At 36.3% G+C, this 25,499-nt stretch overlaps 2 protein-coding genes across 3 annotated transcripts in view; one reads left to right on the top strand and one right to left on the bottom strand.

Annotated features, from left to right (window-relative positions):
• The window catches only part of ANO3 (anoctamin 3), a 423,419-nt gene that overhangs the window by 53,528 nt on the left and 344,392 nt on the right, over positions 1-25,499 (bottom strand). The window contains 2 exon segments of the mRNA XM_065883040.1: positions 13,435-13,495; positions 19,899-19,995. Of these exon segments, the coding sequence (XP_065739112.1) occupies positions 13,435-13,495; positions 19,899-19,995 (158 nt within the window).
• On the top strand, positions 732-12,483 carry MUC15 (mucin 15, cell surface associated). Of its 2 annotated transcripts, XM_065882851.1 has the most exons (5): positions 732-752; positions 888-953; positions 7,067-7,788; positions 9,737-9,886; positions 11,973-12,483. In XM_065882851.1, the coding sequence occupies exons 3-5, from the start codon at positions 7,104-7,106 to the stop codon at positions 12,131-12,133; spliced, it is 996 nt and encodes a 331-aa protein (XP_065738923.1). In that variant the 5' UTR covers positions 732-752; positions 888-953; positions 7,067-7,103; the 3' UTR covers positions 12,134-12,483. The 2 variants fall into 2 exon arrangements, with proteins under 2 accessions (XP_065738923.1, XP_065738924.1); XM_065882852.1 differs by lacking the exons at positions 732-752; positions 888-953; positions 9,737-9,886 and having other exon boundaries at positions 7,089-7,788; positions 11,973-12,133.

Genomic DNA, 25,499 nt, shown 5'->3' with positions numbered 1-25,499 from the left:
CCCTTTCATAAGCGGTGAAAGGAAGTGAAGGAAGTATGCCAGGTTGTTATTCAACTCTAGTGTTTAATCAAGCATTACTCAGGCTCTTCTGAAACTCTCCGGCTTCTAAATTGAGAGGAAAAGCAAAGAGAACACAGGATGGAAACTACTTAATTGAGCAGGCTCCCAGGATTACTCAGGATCACGTGGCCATTCTCAGCCAGACTCCAGTTACGCCCCAAACTTCCGAAAGTCCTGGTGATGATTTCTAACTTAAAATTTCACAGCTTTCTCAAGGATCCGAAGCACATTAATCCACTTGGTGTTCAGTGTGACTTTCTATAAATCCAGTTTCAGTGCACTGCAGACACCACTTTCTCCATTCAGGTATTAAGTACACAAACAGGGCATCCCCACCACGGGAAAGAAAGATTTGTTTATGTGTTAGGAGGACAGTATGTGGCTGGCACATGAGCAACAGGTGCAGGGCTGACTCATTTCGGTTTCCTCACCTGCGAAGGGGGAACCCAGCATGTGTCAGAAATTCCTGATAGAGCAAGGACCATTACCAAAGTCTTTGCCTTTTTTTTTTTCTTTTTTTCATTTAAGGCAAGAAACGTATGTCCTTTGTTTGCCAACACTTAAGAGAACTAGCCTGTCCCGAAAGTCAAAGCACCCAACCTATGAAAGCTGGAGGGTTGGGCTTTTTTTTTTCTTTTTTTTTTTAAAGGCCTGAATGAGGTGATATCTTCATGCTGACAGCTGAGAAGCAGGTCAGTCAGGTTCTTGGGTGCTCTATTACACAAGCAAGATACGACCAGCCCCACCTAATTTTGTTTCTCTGGCACCCTCCTGCTCAATGGGACATCAGTACACCTAACCCATCTGCTTTCTCTAATGCAAGACAGACTCATTCCAACCAGAACAGCTGTGATACTCCAGTTCTTGTCTGTAAACACCTCCTAGACCTGAAGGTAAGTGTGTGCTGGATTACATAGGATCCCTAGTCCCTCATCCCTTGCTCTCTCTCTTACTTACTTACTAAATAGAATCAAAGCAAGTTGAACTTTTGGCAGAACAGCCTGGCAAGTACCTACAGAGACCCTTGTAAAGACAGGTAGTTGTTTCATTAAGTAATTACCTTCCAAATGAGCATTTGTGCTAAGTGAGTTAACTTTAAGAATTATTGCCAAATTTGCTAGATGATGAAACCAGCTGAAGAGTTAAATAAAAACCTTGCTTAAAACGTAAGTGACTATAAGAGAGAGTTTTCTTAAGTCAGATCTTAGTAAGTTTCAAAATGTTTAAAGTGGAAGTGGCTACGTGAATATAAATGAATATTTAGATTTAAAGTATGCATTTGGTTCAAAGGTTCTTGCTAAAGTATTAGAATACAGTAGCTTTTGAAAAACAGTCTGCTAATGCAATGAGTTATTAACCTTCTATATATCTTTCCCAAAGATTTTCTTAATTAAAAATTGGCAACGTGATGTGTATGTATTATTTTACTTAGCATGGTATGTGTACATGTATAGCACTCAACGGAAATCTAAAAGGCTAAGCCAGTGGCTGCAAAAGACATCCCATGGATCAGAGATGTGGATTAAGTTTCTTAAATTTATTTTGTTTGTTCTGTGTAAGGCTTCTCTTATTAAAGGGATTCTGATTTACTGTTTAACACTTTCTAATCAATCCATAGAGGCTGCTTCTACAGATAGTGAAACACGAGAGAAGGCTGGAAACCCCATGTTTGGAAATTTGGGTCCAGAATATTTCTTTTGGAGACACAATCTTTCTAAAGCTTAACACTCTTCCACCTGATTATTTCAGTATTGAAGTTTATGACTGAGAATGCCCAAGTTAGCAGGGACTATGACATTCTATCTCTTTTCCTGGGCTTATGCATTTCTCAGTCTTTTAATTAAAATGATCACAAACTTTTGAAATTTATTATTTCCTGAAAGAAAGTCATGTTTTTCCTTTTATTTGTTTCTTTCTTTTAAACTCAAAGTGAAATGATGTGGGTCCTCAGGTATAATCCTACCTTCTGTCTAGTTAAATCTTCACACCCTTTCAAAACCCTCTTATAAAAGAGGCATTTTGAGAAGCATGATTCCTTATGTCTTCATTTACTGTGGTTCTTTCATCTAGGGACAGCAAAATGCTGTCCAAGAATGGAAAGTCCACTCAGTGTAACACTCAAGTTCTGCCTGGGATATTGGCTACACGTCAGACTGAGTTTCCTATGACAAAGACAAACAAAACTCATCTGTCGTAATTTTTAGCCAGAAATCTATAAGAAGAATGATCACAGGCAACTGAGAGAGAAGTAGTACAGAATATACTCTTTAGTTACTTCACTACAGAAACATGTTTTTATATTATCCCCTCAGTGCAGCTAAAGTAATGTTTTTATTTAAAATTTCTGATTTTGATTTAGTTTAGAATGACTAGCATTTCTCTTCCCTTGCATGGGTTGATTACCTGACAGAAACCAGGGCACCTCCATATTTTTAAAGCTTGGTATAAAATGGGTATGACTTGGTTACAACAGGAGGGCTGGGCAGAATAATAACTTTACGAACTTAAGGAGGAACAATTTTATGCACAGTAAGTGTGGATTTTCTTTCCTTAATTGCCACAGGTTTCTGGGGTTTTTTTGTTTGTTTTTTTTTTCCCCTCTCACCACCTCCTGAAGCCCTCTATACAAAAGTAGTAATGTGAAACCACTTTTTAGTGCCAACACCAAAGACAGGGGAGAAAATAGTTTTCATTTTCTTTGTATAGACGAATTATTTTTTTAAAAAAAACAGTGAAACTCACACTCTCCAAAAGTATATTTTTAAAGTTTCTGAACATTAGAAACAATAAAAACGTTTCAATATATACAGAAAGATTTAGAATCTTTGTTTCAGGTATCACAAATTGGACGGAAATCCTCCTCTCTCTTTCTGTTCCCTTTATAATAATTCTCATCTTAGAAGTTTTTCAAGTTTGTAATGAGTTTATCTCTGTTCCTAGGTTACATCCTGAAAAGTCCTCTTAGGAATTTCCACCTAGGGGCAAAGAACAGAAGAAATGATGCTGCCTGGTCCTCCTGGTTTTCTCTCTCTCTCTCTCCAATTTCACTTTCTTTCATCCCCACATTCTCTCTGTCTCCTCTGTGCACCTGGCTGGCTGATGAATCTTGGGAACACAGAAGCATGCCATCCATCATCCAGCATAGCTTTACACACAAATATACCACACAGTTTACATATCTCAACTCTAGAGATGGAAAGAGGCTGCAAGAAAAGGGTAAAGATAAAGAATACAGAGTACTTTTATTGTCCTCTGGAGCTTCTGTACCACTTCCATTAACCTTCCCTGCTTATAATGTGCTTGGTTCAATTCAGAATGGGGTCAAACTTAACCAAAATTGCCTAGTTCTTGCCCCAGCAAAGATCCAGGGCTGGGGTTCTGAATAGCTGATGGCTTCAATTCCTGGCTGCTTCTGTCCCCTTAAGATGAATGGACCTGAGTAAGAGGTGTAACCTGGCTCTCTTAGAAGCCAGAGAGCAGAAGCAAAGTTGTCCCCTGCTGCCAAGCTAGGACAGCAGGAACGAATCAATATTCACGAAAGCCTTTCCCACAACTGTATTAATTTTGGAATAAATGGCAAAGAGCCTTCACAACATACTGTCTTATCCCACTCTTCCCTTTCTCTCTTTTCCCTGGACATGAATTATAGGCAGTAACAGAATGCTTGGCTCATTGCGGGTGTTGAAACCTTAGGTTTTCAAGTTACAATCAAAAGCTGGGTAAAGGGTAGCAAGATCCCTTTGGTGGTTCCATGTTACAAGCAAAGTGAAACAGGAACAACAAAACTCACTTTGTTGACTCTTGGTATGTGGATTCTCATTACTGGAAAGGACCAAAAGCTCTATGCCACGTTCCTCATGTGACATTATGAGAAAATTAGATGAAAAGCTAAGGGTTGTTTTTTGCTCCCCTCTGGTAACCACTTCTTTAGGAAGAGAAAATAACCAGAAAGCCTAGGTTTAGGGAAAGCAATCAAACTGCCTACCAATAAGACAGGTGGCCAAGTGCAATGCATAAACAAATCAGATCACTGGCAGTAGACAATGAAAAAGATTATAACGTTTGCTATGAAACTGACAGAGTTCACAGGAAAGAGCTGTTTCTGAAAAGGTCCATGTACGTATTTTTAAGCTAAATTGAATTGTATTTTAAATGTGCTAGGTGAAGCAACAGTTTAGTGAAATATTGGTGAACTTCAGGTCCTGGGGATGATCATTCCTGTGTTGTTAATCTTAATCTGTAAATTACATGGTAAAAGTGTTTATCTAGAAACCATGGAGACAATTGTTGGGATTTTCTTAAATTAGGATAAAAGTGTGCTTAGTATGTTTAAGAGGCACTTAAGGGAGAAGTCACTATTTTTCTAGTGTTTAAAAATGTGGGATTATCACCTGCTCTGGTTAAAATAAAATTTGGAGGATTTCATTATTCTTTAGTATTCTGTGCTAAGAAAACATTTGTGGGAAGAGTTCTAAAAACCAGCTGATTACCAAATTCTATATTCCTTTGTAACTTTTGTTACATAGATGAGTGATTACTAGCTTTCGATGCCAAGGTCTGAATCCTAACCCTATCTTTCAGCCACTAGCTATGTGTCCCTGAATACATTATTTACATTTTTTATGTCCCATTTAATTATCTGTAAAATAGGATTAATAATCCCTTCCTTATTGTTTGATTGTTTTTGTTAAGAATTAAATGAGAAAACATGCAAAGCATCTGATGTAATAGATGCATACTAGTAATATGTTTTCCAATTATGTTAACAATTTTTAGGATCTAAATGAATTTTCTTGATTATCACAGAAAAGTGAATGAAATATAAATAAACAGAATTATCACAAATACAAATACCTATATAATCGCTACCAAGTGAAGAAACAGATTATTAGGAGCACACAGAAGTCCCTTTCATGCCCGCCCAATCAATACTGTCTCCTTCCTTCCCACAAGTAACCACTTTCCTGACTTTTAACATTCTAGGTTTTGAACTTTATAAACATGCAATCATACAGTACAACGGGCATTTTAAGCTCTGCATGATATTTGTGATAATCACTCATGTTACTGTATGCAACTCATCTGTGAATCTCATTTATTTTTCATGTGCAAATATTAAACAGTTTATTATCCAACCTGTTACTGGTGGATGTTTAGGTTGGAGACACATAAATGATGCCCTTATGAATGTTCTTGTATGTCCGCCTGCTTGCTTTTTAAGTAGAACTTTCTTAAGTGATAAGCACAAGGCATGGAAATGACTGTATCTTTTAAACCTTAGAAATCCACAGGTATAGACTGCTTGCTAAAAGTCTTTGGAGAAAAAATATTATATCAGGATGTATTATAGGTAAGTCTAAGTTGTACCACTGTGTAAGTAATCATTAAGCAAGGAGAGGGGTACTTAAAACCACACGATAATCAGAGGGAGTAATTTAGAGGCTCCTCAGACCCTAGTGAAAAATCATCAAGGTTGAAAATATTTGTAAAAATTTCTGGGGGAGCTTTTAAGAAATGTCAATTAATGTTAGACATAAATAATAGCAGTTGCACCTCCTTCCTTTTCTTATCTCAGTCATCCTGGAGGCTTTTAGTGAAAAATAAGCTCTAAGGTCCAATTCAAAGAACATAAAATCAGTCCTCAGACTTTATTGTTTGAAGAGGAATAGTCTAACATTTTTTTTTTTTACCTTTTTCAATTAAAAACACTTTAAATTTTAGCACCTAATTAGGTTGGAGTCAGTAGACTTGGCTTTCAGTGCTGCTTCTTTTAGCTTCCATTACTGGTCCCCCTGAACCTCGGTTTCTTCATCTGCAAAATGGGGATAACGTGAGCTACTCTTTTTGTCTCAATGGGTCGTTGTGAGGTTCACATGAGATGATGTTATAAACTGTAAGACATTTTTAGAAATATTATTATGTTTCAATAAGAAGAAATGGAAGTTAACAGTCACTAACTGCTTACTTTAGGCCCGATATTGTTTAGAGAACTTCTACATAAATCATTTCATTTAGTCTGCAGAACACTGTGAAGTCAGCATGATTATGATATTGATAAAGCAACTGATTAATGGCATGATGATTTTTCACATGTTATTCGTGATAGAAACCAGAATTACAATATAAATATAATTTCAAGACCTTTCCCCCACACCCTCCTCTCTATGAATTGTGGCGCTTCCACACTTAAGAGGCAGAATGACGTGCCCAGATTGGAGGTCAGAACCACGGTCTCAAACTTCAACTCTGCCACAGTCTAGTTAGGTACTTTTTTTCCCCACACACACTCACAACCAGTTTCTTCATTTATACAAGGGAATGCAATGAAAGAATCCCCAGTTCTAAAAGTATTTCTGACTTTCTGTTATTTGGGATTAATAGGAAAAAGGGTAACATGGAGTAAACATGCTGTGAAAAAAGGGATGTTAACCTCAAATTCAAGTAACTCAAATTAGGAACTAATAAAATGTTTTCAAGTGAAGCTCCTGACTGACTCACTTTAAAGTGGTATGTTTACTGTATAATCAATAACATCATTTTCATAATAAATACTCCAAATTACATCTTTATAAAGAACACGTTTTCTTAAATAGGTTGAAGAAAGCAGCCCTATATTACATTATTTTTAAAAAATTACTTAGTAGTCCATATATTGTACAATACGTGTGCGTGTGTGTGTGTGTGTGTGTGTGTGTGTGTGTGTATGTATTTCAACTTGTCCCAAGCTAAATGGTCTTTGAAATAATGAAATAGTAGTGTCTGGCTTGACAAAGATTTTGCATGGCATTCCCTAGAGGAAGAAAGAAAGAAATATTATATAGAAAATAGAACTCAGTAACTCTAGTTTTAATAAAATCCAAAGGAAACAAACTTTTGGAATAGAGTATGGTACTATCATGTCAGCATTATGTCTCTGGATTTTTTTTATCACTTTAAAAATGTAGATCCATTTTAAAAAACCTCAGTACTTCATTCAATAATTCAAATGGTCATTATTTTCTTTCAGATTCTCATTATTAACACCAATACCAAAGAAGATTACAATGTTGACTTCAGCCAAAATTCTGTTGATTTCAATTTTGTTTAGTTTACTACTATTTGGAAGTCATGGAGAAGAAGGTCGAGAAATAAACACAACACAAAACATTGCAGAAGACTTAAAAACAAGGGAAAATCAATCTATTCCTTTGGAAAGTGAAGCAAATTCAACCTCAGATAAAGAAAATAGAGAAACCTCCCATCCCAAGGCAACTAATTTCTCTTTTGGGGATCCATCAAATAAAACCCATGGAACAGATTTCTACCATAATTTGTCAACAGACAACTCTTCCAGTCTCAAACTCATGCCCACACTTTCCCCAAGTCCTCCTTTGAGCCACAGCTTTGTTTCTAAATTGCCTCGGAACTCATCCGTAGCAGATGAAAATTCTCTGCCAGTCTCAGCACCTCCCAATACTACAGCTATTGTATCTTCCGAAAACTTCACTCGGTCTTCGGTCAATGACACCATGAAAGCTCCTGACAACAGTTCCATTACAGTTAGCAACCTCCCTTCAGGATCAAACACCATATCTGTGACCCCCATGATAATGGAAACAGATGGATGGCCTACCATGACTGGAGATAGCTTGGCGGGCTTTACTGCCTATCAAGAAACAACTTTATATCCCACCTTGAAATTAACCAATAATTCAAAAATCTTTCCAGATACATCAGACCCCCAAGAAGGTAAATATAAATGGATTTAATTTTCCTTTTGTGTGAAACTGAATCTCCAAATAAGTCATTACACCTAAGAAATGCACCACACTAGAAAAAAAGGAGACTGCAATAGCACAGGTGGTTCTTATTTTGCGGGGAGAAACCATGATATTCATAGTGAATAGTGAAGGGATTTTAGGGCTTAAGTCAGCAAAGACTAGTCATTACTGTATGGGAATGTGAGAATGTGATGAGACTGGGACAAAATGAGAAGTAGGTTAGATTGAAAAGAAACTGAGGTAGTGGTACAGTTTTGAGATACTGGGTAACAATTTTTACTGCATTTCAGAAAGACTACCTGAAATTTCACAGGTTTTTAGGAATATGATACAACTGAAGTTTAAAAATATATGTATTTTTAAATATATATATTTTAAAAATATATGTATTTAAAAATTTTAAACTCAACAGAAGAATACCCTCAATTTTTAGTTCAGTACCTACTGAACACCATAAAAATGGAATTCAGCTTTGAGTAGCACAAGAAAATTGTGTTATGGGGACATTTCTGTTTCATGTAGAGATTAGTCAAGCTTTAAAACATAAAGTGGAAAAGATCTCTAATGTTTAATGAAAATTCATTCTATTTTATTTTCTCAGGTCTAACCATGTTTTTGTTTTCTGAATTAAAAAAAAATAACTCTTCTTTTCCCCCCATGAACTCACTGATTTCCAATACAACTTATCTACAGATTATATTAGTGATATAAACACCAAATCATATAAACAAATTCCTATTTGAAAGTTGTTAGTGTACAGGTGAAGTTTTAAATTCTGAAATCTAGGATTATTATGGTATTGCAACCAGTATATTGTATGTACATATATCTTCATAATTTTAAGACATCTTTCCATTCATACATACTCTGATATTCCATCAGAAAGATTTTTTTTAAACTATTCTGTTTTGTCTATCTAAACTTAATATACATATTGAGAATACTGAGTACTTAATCCTACCATTGCTCATTAATCAAAAAACACTTAGTTAACTTTGCTTCACTTTTATCTTGGTAAAAAATGTGCTGCTGTTGACCTTCCAACATGTTTTTTGTGTATAAATGGAATCTGATATAGAATTAGAGACCCTATAAGACCTCTTGCCTACCTAATTAATAAGCTTCTCAACAAATTTTTTTTAAACTTGAAAATAAAATGCACTAAGTATAAATCCAGGAAGCATTCAGTGATTTATTGATGACTTAGTCTTCAAATAAGGTGCTTGATAAAGGGGATGATAGAATGAAATTTTGGACTCCTTTAACTCAGACCTACACATCTATTCGCAGTGTGCAAGGCACTGCAAACATCCTGCTTTGTTTGGTCTATTTGTTGTATTTGGAAATACCCTCTATCAGGATATATTTCTTTTTCTTCATAATGCCTTTTCACTTTGGGTTTGTGGATTCAATTCCTATTACCTACTTACTCCCATTAGCTTTTTACTTTTCAATTGTTATAGAAACAAACTCAAAGCTTATCTCATCATTAAAGTTCATCAGAGATTCAGAGTTGATTAAAAACATAATATAGAATTCAACTTCAATAGAAATTAGATCTTAATAGAGAAAACACATGGCATTTCAGTACTATTAGTGTTAATATGTAATGAGATAGTTATAAAACTAAAGCTTAGAAGTATTTCAAGATAATTCAAATTTTGAAGTACAGTTTTATCAGGAAGCATATTTTCCAATATATCCCCCAAACTCAGTACTTTATAAAACACACACACACACACACACACACACACACAATGTATATATATTCCTCTGTAAATACCTATCCATTATCTAATTTAAAAAAAAGTGTTAAACATTCTTTGCTTACACAAAGTCCGCATGTATATATTTCTGTTCTTTGAATAACTGTTTTCTATTTCTTATCTGTAAATTATTTTTTCTTTGTCCTCTAGAGAACAGAAATACAGGAGTGGTATTTGGGGCCATTTTAGGTGCTATTCTGGGAGCTTCACTGCTTAGTCTTGTTGGCTACTTGCTGTGTGGAAAAAGGAAAACAGACTCATTTTCCCATCGGCGACTTTATGACGACAGAAATGAACCAGGTAAAAACAACTTTCAGAACTTCACCTGTACACAGTGGTTTTAACTAAGTGAAGTTGCTAACGTTCACTGCATTATCTAGAAGGCATTTAGAGATTCATATGACAGAAATGAACTAAAGATTTATTCTGATCTATTCTCTCTTTCTCAAAGAACATAACCAGAATAACTATGGAACTGTGTGTGAAATTTTAAAACCATTTGGAACTGTTGCTCATCGCATCACAATTGGTTTTAAGTAATAATCCCAGAACCTAAAACATATCATTATAATTGAAAGATAATGGCATGATATTAAGAACAAAATGGCCAGTTTTGTTAGCAAGTAACTGGGGAGCCATTATTCACCATTGTTGGATCTCTTAGTAGCAGTAATTTGAACAATGATTTATTCTAATCTGGAGCTCTTGCAAAGTTTGCACGTATACAATAGCCCTCTATTAATTATCTTAATGAGTCTCTAAAACAGAATTGCTAAAGGGTTGCATATTTGGGTACATAAAGTCAGATAAACCTTAATTCAGAAATTTCCCAATCATGTGATGCAAAAAAACCACCACATCTATGGATGAGAAATGTGTCTGCTAAGAATAAAGCACTGTGTTTGATCTTAATAACGCAGTAGTAATTAGGACAGAAATAAAATCAAATGTTTGATTCAACCCTTTTTTTCTTTAATATTTCAGGACAAAAAAAAAATCTGTTTTCTGGTTTACACAAGGGACTCTTGCCACCATAAAAAATAGTTAAATGCCCCTGTTGGGTCTCATTGATAAAGTCTTGTTGATTTTTGATAAGTTTGGAACATTACTGATATATTAATTTTCAAAATCAAATCCATTAATTGTAAGTTAACTGAATTCTGTTTATGGACTTCTAGCAATCCATAGAAAATAAAAACTATCACTTTTCAAAATTGAAGGATAGGATTTCAATCAACAGGGTTTTCCAAACTTTTTCTTTTTAACTTCAGAATATTTTCTTTAAATGTTATCACATGCAAAAGCTCAGTCTAACAACTTGATATAATCTAAAATATTGTGATCGGGGCATAATGGAATAATTCAATTACACCACCTGCTTTACTCTTTCAGCTTTGAGACACCTTTCCCAAATTCCTAAGGTTCCTGGGGGTCCAATTTGTAAACAGAAGGCTTAAGGAATAGGTAGGATATGAGAATACCTAGCTGAATAATGAGATTACTAGTTTAATTAGTAAGTAGTCCCTGCTTTAGTATTCAAATACCTAGTGCCCCAAGTTTTCTTTAAATTCAAGAATATAAAAGAAATAATAGTCAGTTGTTTGTTGAAAATAAAAACAATCTCCAATACTATTAATCAGGATAATAACCTGGATCTCTCAGAAGGAAACATAAGATTTTACAAATTGTTTTCTTTCATCTCCATCTTCAATGGCTCACCCATAATGATATTAAGACCCTTGGTAAAATAATGACACATTTTAAAATTAAAGCTCTTCACTTTTTAAAAATTATTTTTATACCAGAAGTAAAAATTCTGAACATGTTGACAAGGCTCTGAATTCACAAGATTCAAAAGTCAATGAGAGGGCTTCCCTGGTGGCGTAGTGGTTGAGAGTCCACCTGCCGATGCAGGGGACACGGGTTCGTGCCCCGGTCCGGGAGGATCCCACATGCCACGGAGCGGCTGGGCCCGTGAGCCATGGCCACTGAGCCTGCGCGTCCGGAGCCTGTGCTCTGCAATGGGAGAGGCCACAACAGTGAGAGGCCCGCGTACCGCAAAAAAAAAAAAAAAAAAAAAGTCAATGAGACATGTCAATACTTCTTTATATAAAGTATTGCTATATTTCTGTTGTGATCTCTCCCTTAGTTCCTTTATTTTTGGACCAACAGCAGTGAAATTTTGGAAGTTAAACTGTTCATAGTTTTAGAAGAAAAATGTGGCTTGCAAAATATGTACTTATTTAAAATTCAAAACTAATCTCTGAAAATCCCATATAAAAACGTGTAACTAACTCATCCAGAACAATTCCTACAGTCTAGCAGATGCCCGAGCATGCATCTTCCAGACTGTCACTATAAAGCAATTTTTTTGTTGCTTTTTTAGTTCTGCGATTAGATAATGCACCGGAACCTTACGATGTGAGTTTTGGAAATTCTAGTTATTATAACCCAACTGCGAATGATTCATCTACACCAGCAGGCCGAGAAAATGCACGGGATGGCATTCCTATGGATGACATACCTCCACTTCGTACCTCAGTATAAAACTAAGGGGAAAAAGGCTTCAGATGGCAAATGTTCACTATATCCTGGCCTTTCAAATCCTTCATCCAAAAGCTGAAGCAAGATCACTCTCATGTGGCCTGTGCCAAAGAGAACTGTAAAAGCATGAGACGAGTAGCAGAAACATAGAGGGTAAATCATCCAAAAGGTTTCCTTTCTTCCATTTCTCACTGTGCTGAATCATCTATTGAGTAACCTTAATTTATATTTTGGTCTATTTTTTTCTTAGCAGGAAATGTTTGTGGAATCAGGTAAAACTGAAAGATTTCACCATGATTGCCCCACCCAATAATTTAATTAAAAAATCCTTCAATGAAAATAGGGACCCCAAATTACATTTTTACTTTTTTTTGGGGGGGGGGTGAATTGACTCTTCACTGCTCCCCGTGTAGTCATAATACCATATATCAAGACTGGCATTTTGCTGAAGGAAAATTGGAAGGGTGATTTTATTTTTTTTAAATTTTGACTTAAAGCTAGAAAGAGAGTATGGCACAGATTCTGTTCCTGGGAAATCCAAGTAACAGGAGTGAGAGGCTTGAATTCTAGTACATTTTACTTTTCTGTATCAGCAGGTACATAGTCAGCCCCTTGAGTTGCCAAGTTGACAGTGACTTTGCATTCAACAGACTATGGTAGGAAAGCTGACCCTAACCAGGAAAGTGATCACTTCTCTTCAAAGCATGGGGAATTCCAATCTGTGGTTTAATTTAGGCCACAATTAATTGGGTTCTTTAAAAACTCAGTGAGAAACTTAGTGAAAAAAGTCAGCCAATGCATATACCTATACATAACTTTTACAGTTTTAAGATGCTGGATAGGAACAGGATTTATTTTGTATTAGACATTATTGCTCAATCATATAGGGAATAGATTCTGCATCTCTAAGTGCATAAAATGTAAGGTTAAAAAATATATAATGGAAGCCTTAAGCAAACAAAACATTTTCTGAGTGTCACTTTCACAAGTGAAAATACAAGAGGCTTAATTTGGATTCTAGTATATTTCAGTTTGTTTTCAATTACTGCCTGTTTTGGGCAGGAAAAATATACTCCACAGTATAGGAAGGTTGAGGCTTTAGGGATTAGAAGATTAAATCAAGAGTTAAATTCCCAAAGAAGCAGTGAATGTGTGAAGAGGGCATATGACACAAGAGATTTTACTGTTGAATTGATACATGGTATGTGTGTTTGCGTGTGTGCATGTATGGTGGGTATGAATAAACAGAGCAACAGCCTCAGAAAACGAGGGCCAGGAAGTAAGCAATGGAAGAACATACTTACCCCATATTGCCATAAAAATAGCAAAGAAGACTGTCCCTCCATTATCAAACAGATATGTTACCTTAGTGGAAAACAAACAAAAGTATTAGTCACACTTTTTGTTATAATAATCCAGTGATTACTGTTTGCATTTAGGTACTACTGATTTTTTTTCCCAATGGAATCACATTATTTTATAGTTTTCAAATATAAGATAGGCAATCCTTTCATGGGTCCTGCAACTGTTTCATGTGATTTTCTCATGGGGAGAGGTGAGGAGTCAGCATTTCCCCCCTTCTCTTCTCTTTTCCCCTTTGACTCTGCCTTCATTTCTGCTTAGAAGTGGTTCTCGTACCCTGAGGAAGTACTTGTGGGCCACAAGTAGAAGCTACACAGAGAGCTTTAAGAAGTTAGCTTTCCAGTGAAGGCACACCTAGCTGCACTTCCTGTTAGCAAAACTTCCAGGATTGGGGAGAGTTGCAAAATGCAGAATTCCATTAGTGATCCAGCACTTCCAAGGGAAAGGGATCACAGTGCCATCCCTATTCTCTGATGTCTTTCAGAATGTGCCATGGGTCATTAAGAAATTTCATAAATCACTGGACATTTAGGATATAGTCCAAGTGTTTTTTAATCAGACATGACCTGAAGTTTTATAAAGAACAATGTACAGTTATACAACATTATTGAATATACATTTCAGGGTTGTAAGAATCATTTGATTTTAATAAAGTATAAACTCAATTTACCTTTGCCTCTTTTTATTTGTGTAATGCCCTAACTATATTTATAAATTAGTGAGGGAGGTTAAACCAATATAGCCAAGCCAATGTATGTTTGGCAGCCATTTAAATACCATAGAAACTAAAGAGAAAATAGGGGCATTATCCTCACAGGAGTGAGAGGCCAACTGGGGGCTAAAGAACATTATTCTAAGGAAAGTGGGAGTAGAACGTTGTCCTCTTTGCTCAGTCTCCAGTCTAGAGGCTGCTCAATGGGTGCATTAAAACAACATTAATGTGTATTTTAATTGTAACATCTGGAACACACTGTAAAATAATATAAAACAGATAAAGGTGGGATGTATTTTCCTATTATGTAGCATTACCGCAAACTTTATTATACAAAAGATGTGCTGCTTTTGAAAGTTGGTGGATAGGTGCACAATGTCCTAGATGCTTCTAAACTTCTAAGACTGTTAAGGCTTGGGCTTTTAAAAAATGTTATAGGACTTGGTTTTCACACCAATCATCAGTATATATTATGTACAACAGAGAAAAGGACCGCAAAGAAATTCTCTCACAGAGTTGATAAAATTCCACCCAGCGGGGGAATCCAGCTTTTTTGTGTCCAAAGGCATCCCACAGAAATACCTGCGGCTGCCAAGGAACTGAACAGCTGTCTACTTTCCTTTATAAACAAGCCTAGTGCAGGAAAGAGCCTCTTAAGAGTGTTAGAACAGAGACTTCACACATGAGGACGTAAAGGTCACCAAGAAATAATGGCTACCCCTGCTCCAGAAACAGCCAGGTTTTTAGAAAAGTGACACATAAAAAGCAATACTTAACAACAATTGTGTTGCACAGACATAATTTGTCATTGTTCATGCAATATTTTCCTTAAAAAAGCTTTTCATTTTTTTTCTTATTAGTTTTGTTTACAAATCTTTCAGGCATTTTTAACTAAGTAAATTTAAATATCATCTTTTCAGAAACACATCCACGAGACACGGTGAGGTATACATACCATATTGATGTAATGTGAGATTACATACATGTAGCGGGAGATAAAGCTAGAATGGGAGTTAGGGAAGTCTTCAGAACTTGCCCTGAGGAGGAGTGTAAAAGTATAAAATCATTGTTTTACCCACTAAACTATTACATGTGGGGTGTATTATGACAGGGGAGACTGTGGAGATAAGAAAAGCACTTAGAAGCCTGTGGTTACAGCTTCCGATGATATGGGTTTTTTAGGGTGCCGATACGAGTTGCTGAATGGAAATGGAGGAGAGGGGGAAGGAAGAGTCAAGCACAGTGTGGATGGCTCAAGCTTAGATCGTGAGTGATCAGAAAAATCCCAAAGCAACGTAACAGACTTTTCTAAAAGCAAAAAAAAAAAAGCTTGTCTGATCTACAAATGTATATTTGCATTTTATTGGAAAAATAGCTTGCTTTTATGCATAGGGAACCTTTGGACAAGCTTTATATTCAACATTGTTAAGAAGACAGAATATAAGAAGACAGAAGCAAACTACGCCTCAAACAAAGCTGTGTTTTAGCACAAATTCTCCACTATCTTTTTTTTTTTTTTTTGCGGTACGCGGGAGTCTCACAGTTGTGGCCTCTCCCGTTGCGGAGCACAGGCTCCGCACGCGCAGGCTCAGCGGCCACGGCTCATGGGCCCAGCTGCTCCGCGGCATGTGGGATCTTCCTGGACCGGGGCACGAACCCGTGTCCCCTGCATCGGCAGGCGGACTCCCAACCACTGCGCCACCAGGGAAGCCCTCTCCACTATCTTTGACATGTGATTTCTCTTGCAGAGCTGAGTGTGGCTGGAAATCAATAAATGTGGATATTGTTTAAGGAGATAAATTTCTTATTAGGTTGGAAGCTTGAACTCTATGTCTCCTCTACTATAGTTGATAGATCTCTTTCTAAAATTGTTTCATGGGTTCAGAATAACTTAAGCCTCTGGAAACTGCCACTGGGCTAAGGTGAACAAGGTGCCTCTTGGGCAGATTCCACGCTGCGGGCCAGGAGATTACGGGGGGGGGGGGGGGGGGGAGCGGGGGCGGGCAGGGGGCGGGGGGTGGGGAGAGGCAGGGTTTGGAATTTAGGCTGAAGTTCAGCCCTCTCTCAGTTCCTTAGCTCCTAATTCTTCGACAGAGCAAAATCTGTGTAACTATCCACGTCCATTGGACCGGGGCAAAGGTACACCAAACATGGCAACTTCATTTTTTTACCCCTCCCCCAACTCATTACTTATTTAGGGCAACAGCTTTTTAAATGTGGTCCTAGAAATCAGAATCACCTGAGGAGCCTCTTAACATGCAGATTTCTAAGCCTCGCCCTTGGCCAACTGATTCTGAATCTCAGGTCGTGGGGCCCAGGAATCTGCTTTTTAACAAAAGTTCTAGGTGATTCTGATGTGTAATCTTATGCAGACTCATCCATGAAACTTCTTAAAGAAGAAAGATGGTCTGTCCTAATTCTGTTGGAGCCTTAATATCAGTATACAGTCTGAGGTTCACTCTAGGTATTGGATAAATGTTTGTTGAACAAGTGAAAAAACCCCAGATACTAATAACTGTTATAAATAAGGCTAACTTCAAAGGTTCAGTCATTTTTAAAATCATATGTAAAAACAATGCAGGACCCTTGTACCTGATGATTTCACCTTAACTGAGAAATCCTAGCATAATGGAAATTGACAGTGTGGTGTCAGGTGCTTTGAAAAGAGTATGCAAATATCACTGAATTAGTTAATTGAAAATATTTCTTAATTCCCATACTTTTAAGTATTAAAAATGAAAACAGTCACCAAAGAAAATGTTAATGTACTTAAATATAATTTTTATTATATGACAGGACCACATTTTCTCTGAAACACACCCTTGAAATTATTAAGGAAATTATTACATGCACACACATATTTCAGTAAAATATGACAGGTTTAATTTCCTGTTACTTGTCACAAGTGGTGATTGATTCTATAAGGAATTGACCAGTTCCTAGATGATGTCACTGGGTGATGGTGTAGGCTAGATGATTCTAGATTGGTGGCCTTGTTTCTTTGCTAAAAATCTCTTCCCTTATTTCTGATACTGCCCATACAGTAATCTCTAGGTGTTTAAGTATGTAAACTGATTTTAAAAGAGAATGTTTATTTTCATTCAATGAAGGAAGAGTAATTCTGATTTTTAAGGTGTAAACCAAGTAGCTACATTTTACCTTAGCCAGAGGAACAAATACAAGACACATTAAAGATTTCACCGTAGTGGGTTTTATGTCTTGTTTTGTTCCATAAGGCAATATTCTCCTCTGCAAGCTAACTTTTCCACCTACCTTATAATAGTTACCAAGTGAATTCTTTCTGAGTCATACCTGTCCCTATATATACAATTTATACAGAGTAAAGGAAGGATGTAGATACTGTACAATGACAAAGGCCCCCTAGATTTAATGTTTCCTTGGACAGTTTCTTCACTTTATCACTCTGCCACATATAATTCTTAGCTTTACTGTTCAGATAATGCCAGTGTGTTTTATTAGAACTGTCCAAGTAGAAGTAACATATGTATATACGGATTTGTTGCTGTCCCTAGGGCTGTTACATGTCTTTAAAATGCATGGACAAAGGGAAAAACACATGTATTTACATCTAATGACTCTATACACTTGGTTTCTGCAAAAAGTGTTGAGAAAATGCTTCCCCAAACAAGACATCTTTGTGGAGCATTTAAAAGAATTCAACACTGAGCACATTTTAGAAATTAAATTATAAACAAAACAGATTTTTCCCATGCCATGCGTTCAAAATAAATAATTCAGAAGCTAATTTTACTAAGTTTGGGTCTCCTAGTAGGATCCTGAGTGGCTTTTGATTTTATATCCACCCTTGTCAAAAGTTAATTGTATAGAGGCCTCTACTTCTGAACAAGATGGAGTAACAGAGATTGATTTTACCCCCATTCTGAAAACAACCAAAGAATGCACAAATATATAAAGCAACAGATTTCAAGATTGGATGTGAGGCAATGAAAGGCAGTGATCCCTAAGAGGCAGGAAACAATTGAGGTGAGCATTATGATTGCCTCAGGTTACTACACTGAAAGTGTAGTCACCAGGGTGCAGAGAGCTACAACCCAGACAGTGAGCATTAATGTGAGGAGGCTACCTGAGGAAAGAACCCCCTGAGAGGATTAGAGGAAACAGTTTCAGAAGCTCACAGAGTCAGGAATAGTGCCTGTTTCCACCGGCCAGACTGGAAATCCTCATTATTCACAGTGCACTGGGTACAGTACACAGAAAGATCTTGTTTTCATTGTGGGGAAAAATGAGTGCTAGAAAGAGCACTGCTGTGAGCCCATCTCACAAATCCTAAAAGCAAGACCCAAAAGAATCAAATTTTTTTTTCAAGCAACTAAACCGCAACGAGATCTCTCTAAACATCTATTAGAATAGTTAGAATTAAAAAGACAGACCATCCTGAGAATCAGTGACTATATAGAAAACTGGAATTCTCATACATTGCTGGTGGAAATGTAAAATGGTATAGACACTTTGGAAAACAGTTTGGAAGTTTCTCAGAAGGTTAAACATCTTTCTATCTCATAATCCAGCCATTTTGTTCTAGGTATTTGCCCAAGAGAAATAACACTACTTGCCTAAATGAAGATTTGTAGACATTTGTAGCATCTTTATTTAAAATGGTAACAACTTAAAACAACCCAAAAGATCATTAATAAATGACGGATAAACAAATTTTGATATAGCCATATAACGCAATACTACTGAGCTATAAAGAAAGATGATTGATAAATGTTATGACACGGATGAATCTCGAAATAATTATGTTGGGTGAAATAAATCAGAAAAAAATCACACGCTGTATGATTCCATTTACATAACAGTCTGGAAAATACAAACTTATCTATAATGATAGGAAACTGTTTGTTGCCTGAGCACAGGGGTGGAATTTGGGAGGGATGGGAGGCAGAGATGACAAGAGGTCGTGAGGAAACTTTTGGAGGTGATGAATATGTTCATTATCTTGATCGTGGTGATGTTTTCACAGGAGCATATATATAATCAAAATGTATTCATTTATATACTTCAAATATGTACATTTTATTATCTGTTCATTATACTTTAATAAAACCATTTTACAAATGAATAATAGTAACTGTAAAATTCAAGTACACATTTCTCAAACTTGTGTGTACCTTGAAATCACCTGGGAGGTTTTAAGTTACGCTGATGCCTAGGTTCTAAACCCAAAGATTCTAATTTAACTGCTCTGGGATGCGACTTGGGCTTCAGGAGTTTAAAACCCCCTTCAGGTGATTCTAATAGGCAGCAATTTGAGAGCTTTTGGTATGTTATTTCATTTTCTCTGTAAAAGTAGAAGTAATTTAACTTCAGGAGTCTTCATGGAAGATAAAAATTTTATCACTACCTGTGGAAATAATCATCTTCCCCCAAAAAAGAATCTAGATGTCATTCCAAGTGGACGTTTTAGGTCTAGGATGGCAATAAACACTTATAAAAACAAAGGAAGACAAAGATATTCTAATAAAATCTACTCTTTCTGTAATTGCCACAGAGTGATGTTTTACTCAGTTGTCAATGATATTGATATCAATGATATTGAAACACTTGGGAACATTTAACTTTGGTAAAAAGCGGTCTGCTGGAGGACTTTTTACTACCTGCCTCCTAGAAAAAGTGGAGGGCAGGGAGAGGAACGTGAGGGTCCACACTCACCTTGGCATAAATGCAGCTTTCATTGAGTCTCTGCAGTGAGCAGTTCTTGTCACAGAGAGGGCACATGAAGACTTCAGTGGCCTTGCAAATTTCTTGGCTTGAGAAATCAAAGAAGAAAAAGAAAGCATGAACCTCCATGTTTAGGAGGTACTCAGCCCCTATGGCCAACCCTGTGGGAAGCAGCAAGGCAGGGAGGAAAAGAAGAAATGGAAATAGTTGGGGCCGGGGCGGGGTGGGGGGTGGACAGGTGAGGAAGAACTTAAGACAGTGGCTCCAACTCAAATTTTTAGGATTTTTGTGATACAGAGTTGTTTGTTTGCTTCTTTGTTTTAGAAATCTCTGCCAAGATATTGTAATGATAATAGGCCATATTTTATACTTGGGAGGCACCTGTGGGGCTTTGTCACAAGGACACTTTTACACCTGATTTCATGGCATGCAGGATAATCTTGTGAGGAACAACCGAGGGTGTTTTAACCAAGCTCACAGGCTTGGACATGGCTGAGCTGGAGTCACATCTGACTGCTGATTTCTCAGGTCTAACGATCTTTTCCCTGGATCTCGTTGCTTTACAATCACCAAAATGAACAGCATCCATAATTCACATAATTTCATAACCCCCACTGCAGTCAATCAGTGCGTTATGTTCATTGGAAATCTGAGGAAGTTTATCGTGACACACACTGTCACGATAACATGGCATAGATTTTATTTACTGAAATATATAATATTCTCTATTAGAATGTAACTTCTCTATTAGAGATTCTCTATTAGAATGTAACTTCTCTATTAGAATGTAACTTCATAATATTTGTCTCTTAAGTTCTATGCTATCTTTTAAAAATCTCAGCATACATTATAGATGACATTGTGACATGAATAGGGCATCGATAACAATTTCTCAAAAGCCTCACAGCCTGAGAGTTCACAGCAACCTGTTTCTAAGATGTTTTGTGCCTTTATCTGTCATACCTGACCCTTTCCCACTAGGGATACCATAACTAAATTGTCCAAGTAAATATGCTTTGGAAATATTGAAAGTAACATAAAGGCTTTTAAAAATATGCCTGGAAATGCAACTGTTATTAAAAGTTTAATTGGCAGTGTTGATAGCAAGATTTGCTGTTTTCAAAATGTATACACTCAAAGCAAAAAATAATGCATGTGTATTTCAAATGCCTGATGTGTATAATCTCAAGCCAAACTGGAAATGACTAGTAGGTAATAATGCTATACAGTAATACAATACTTTACAAAAAGCAAAGGTGGGTCCATGTCCATTATGTTTAGTCCTCAATTCAGTCTCCTGCAATGGTAACTATCTCCAAACTGAGAGGAAACTGATGTTTAATTTAAGTGATTTGCTCAAGGTCACACAGCTAACAAGAGGTAATTTAGGGAACTGAGTTTAGGTTTTCCTGATTCTAGGTCCAGTTCTCCATCACCTATAACTCGTCTAAAGGAGAGATAAGTTTATGTCATATTAAGAGGAACTTTCCTATCAAAAACTAATTTATTAATAATGATGATGGTGTAACAGGTCTTATATATACTATAATTCTCCCACTTTCACACACATCATCTTGCTAGTAATCATAATGTCTATGTGAAGTAGGAGGAAGCAGGTAAAATGTACATTTTAAAAACTCAAAACAAAGAGACAATTATACCTCCTCTTAGTAATATTACTAATTTGTATAAATAAGAATTAACATTCCTCCTGAAGGAAATTTTTATTAAAATAGGCTTGCTATCATAATTAGCTGTGTTTTGAGAATGACATAATGTGCCCTGCATTGAAATCTCATACTAAAATGGTATTAAGTTTGGTTAATACTATATTATCTTTCCCACCTTCCAAATGATCACAAAAAAGCACAGATGTTTCAAAGCACTCAGTCTAGAATCCCAGCCATTAGACTAGCCTTATTTTTATTTCCGGAATCATCAAACTCATTTTCTATAAGTTGTCCAAAGTTCAACTTGATAGGTAACATAAAAAAATATTAAACAATTTTGTTAATGTATTTTTTAGCCTAAAATATGGAATTTGAGATGAAATCACAAAGTTCTTTGACTTTACTCAACCACTAGATGGAGGGAGAGTGCCCAACTTGAGTGTTTCTTAATTTCTTTTGCAGAAACTCATAATACAAACCACTGCTTGAAGTGTGGCTTTCTTTTGTCTTATATCTGTTGTTAGATATACACATCAAGGGCTGATTGGAAGGAATGATAATTACAACCCATTTAAGATATGGGAGGAGGGAGCAATTTGTCCATTTGGGGATGGATGCCTGGACCTGCTCTAGGGTCTTGATGCTTCCTGTAATCCTGTTAACCTGACAAAGCACAGAATAAGACACTTGGTGATGTCCATTTTGGGGAAATGTGGTAATATGAAAGTAGGTTTAAAGGAAGGCAGTATGGAAGCATGAGTAAAGCATGGATTTTACAATCAGATATAATCATCAGGGAAAAGCAAATCAAATCACAAGGTATTACCTCATACCTGTTGTGATTGTTATTATCAAACAAAACAAACAAAATAAAAGTAGCAAGTGTTGGCAAGGATGTGGAATATTTAGAACACTTGAATATCGTTGGTGGGACTATAAATTGGTACCGCCACTATGAAAAACAACACAGAGGTTCCTCAAAAACTTAAAAACGTAACTACCATTTAATCCAGCAATCCCACCTCTGGGTATATATCTAAAGGAACAGAAATCGGAATCTCAAAGAGATATCTACACTCCCTTGTTCACTGCCACATTATTCACAATAGCCAAAATATGGAAATAACCCAAATGTCCATCCACAGATGGATGGATAAAAAAATGGTGGAATTGACATACAATAGAATATTATGCAGCCTTAAGAATAGAAGGAAATTCTGCCATATGCAACAATATGGATGAACCTGGAGGACATTATGTTAAGTGAAATAAGCCAGCACAGAACAAATACTGCATAATTCCACTTATATTAGGTATCTTGAAAAAACACACTCATAGAAGCAGAGTAGAATGGTGGTTCCTAGGGGGTAAGGGAGAGGGAAATGGAGAGTTGCTGTTCAATGGGTATAAAGTGTCAATTATGTAAGATGAGTAAGTTCTAGAGACGTGCTGTACAAACGACATCGTGCCTGTAGTTAACAATACTGTAGTGCACTTAAAAATTTGTGAAGGGGGTAGATCTCATGTTAAGTGTTCTTATCACAATTTAAAAAAATCAGATATAGGTTTAAACTTACTAGATATTTCCTCCTAAGTCACCTACCTCTCTGAGGATCAATTTCTTCATCTCCAGTTGGAGATAATATGCAACTGGGATATTATGTAATGAATATTGATAATGTGCCTGGCACATCATAGGCACTTGATAAATGGAAGAAGACCTTATTGCTAAGGATGTTGTCAGGAGAGGATTTGAGAGGCCCTTTAGGATGTAACAGCTTTTGAAAAGCTGGTCAGTACTGAGGACCAAATACAGAGTTCTCATGCCAAAGAGGCAAGAATGGGCCGGAGAGTTGTTTCTGCCCTTTGTCCCAGACCTGAAACCCAAAGCCTGAGAAGCAGGCACCATATCTACCTGCTTGTTCATTTTTATATTGCTATGATATATGCTCTACATGGCACAAAACTGACCACCTTTGATTGTATAAGACCAATGTGCATGTAAATATATACATACATATATACATTCACAGATACATACAATAAATAATCTATAACATGATTTTCATGTAATTCTACAATTAACTGCAGAGCAGGTAAGAAATATGACATTAATTCACGTGAACATAGCTGGTAGAAACATAATACAACCCAATCTTCAGCTTTTCAACATTTTGTTACCTTGCAATAAACAAAAAAAGAGCTTAAAACAGAACTAAAACAAAGCAACTCAAAATAAAAGCCCTATGTCCTCCACTCACTCGCCATGATAACACCTAAGACTTAACCATGTCTGACACCTTGAATGGAAAAATTCAGTCCCATGAAATTTTGAAAGTCAAGATATTCAGTGATGCTTATCTTAGTTTAGAATAGAAAGTCTGACAGGATCTTAATTACAGTGTGACAGAAGTAGCAGTAATATAATACCACAAAGCACAGAAGAAAAGAGTTTGCTAGAGCCTTTTAAAACACTCCTTGTGCTAAAGGTTAAAGAATACTTATCTCATACAAAAGAAGCCTAATTTACTTCATTGGCACGTAAATCAATAGGAACAGAAAATCTATTCCTTTCATTGCCTTTTGTTCATTTTCAGCTTTGTAAGCCTGGAGGAGGAAGTCTACACCACATGGGAAAACTTTGTGAATATGTTCTCCATGGAACCAATTTGAACAGTAGCTAACTGCCTAAAAATCATTTTCTGCTTTTGTCAATTCATTTTAAAAGACCATTTTTTTCTAAAACCCTAAAGACTATCAAAAAACTCTATAACTAACACATGAATTCAGTAAAGTTGTAGGATAAAAAAGTCAGTATACAAGTATCAGTTGTGTTTCTATATACTAACAAAAAGCTATCAAAAAGAGAAATTAAGAAAACAATACCATTTACAATGACATCAAAAAGAATAAAATATTTAGGATTAAATTTAGCCAAGGTGGTGAAAGGTCTATACATTGAAAACTATAAGATGTTTGCAAAAGAAATTGAAGAAGACAAAAATAAATGGAAAGATATTCTGTGCTCATGGATTAGAAAATTTCACACTTTGAAATGTCCGTACTACCCCAAAAGATCTACAGATTAAGTGCAATCTCTATCAGAATTTCAATAGTATTTTCACAGAAATAGAAAAACCTATCTTAACATTTTTATGAAACCACAAAAATCCCAAATAGCCAAAGCAATCTTGAGAAAGAACAAAGCTGGAGGCATCACACCCCATGATTTCAAACAATATTATAAAGCTATAGTAATCGAAAGAGTACATATTGGCATAAAAACAGGTACATAGATCAATGGAACAGAATAGAGAAACCATAAATAAGCCCATGTATATATGGTCAATTTTCGACAAAAAGCCAAGTATACTCAATGGGGAAAGGATAGTCTCTTCAATAAATGGTGGTGGGAAAACTGGATATCCACATGTAAAAGAATGAACCTATGTATCTTCCACCATACACAAAAATTAACTCAAAATAGATTAAAGATGTAAATTTAAAACCTGAAACTGTAAAACTACGAAATCAATCTTGGCAATGATTTTTAGGATTTGACACCAAAAGTAAAGGCAACAAAAGCAAAAATAATTAAGAGTGACTATATCAAACTACAAAGCTTCTGCACAGCGAAGGAAGCTATCAACAAAATTAAAAGGCAATCTACCAGGGGACTTCCCTGGTGGTCCAGCGGCTAAGACTCTGAGCTCCCAATGCAGGGGGCCCAGGTTCAATCCCTGGTCAGGGAACTAGATTCCACATGCCACAACTAAGAGTTCACATGCCACAACTAAAAGGTCCCGTGTGCCGCAACTAAGACCTGACACAGCCAAATAATAAATAAATAAATAAATAAATATTTTAAAAATGGGAATCTACCAAATGGGAGAAAATATTTGCAAATCATATATCTGATACA

Source organism: Phocoena phocoena, chromosome 8 (assembly GCF_963924675.1).
Source record: "Phocoena phocoena chromosome 8, mPhoPho1.1, whole genome shotgun sequence".
Classification (NCBI taxonomy): domain Eukaryota; kingdom Metazoa; phylum Chordata; class Mammalia; order Artiodactyla; family Phocoenidae; genus Phocoena; species Phocoena phocoena.
The sequence above is the reverse complement of the archived record's forward strand: the minus strand, read 5'-3'. Positions and strand labels throughout refer to the sequence as shown.

What these genes read in the sequence shown, in the direction of transcription:
- MUC15 (XM_065882851.1), top strand. Translation starts at nt 7,104, where the DNA reads ATGTTGACTTCAGCCAAAATTCTGTTGATTTCAATTTTGTTTAGTTTA. An exon ending in TACATCAGACCCCCAAGAAG is followed by an intron (nt 7,789 to 9,736) that starts GTAAATATAAAT and finishes TTTGTCCTCTAG; the next exon opens with AGAACAGAAATACAGGAGTG. An exon ending in TGACGACAGAAATGAACCAG is followed by an intron (nt 9,887 to 11,972) that starts GTAAAAACAACT and finishes TTGCTTTTTTAG; the next exon opens with TTCTGCGATTAGATAATGCA.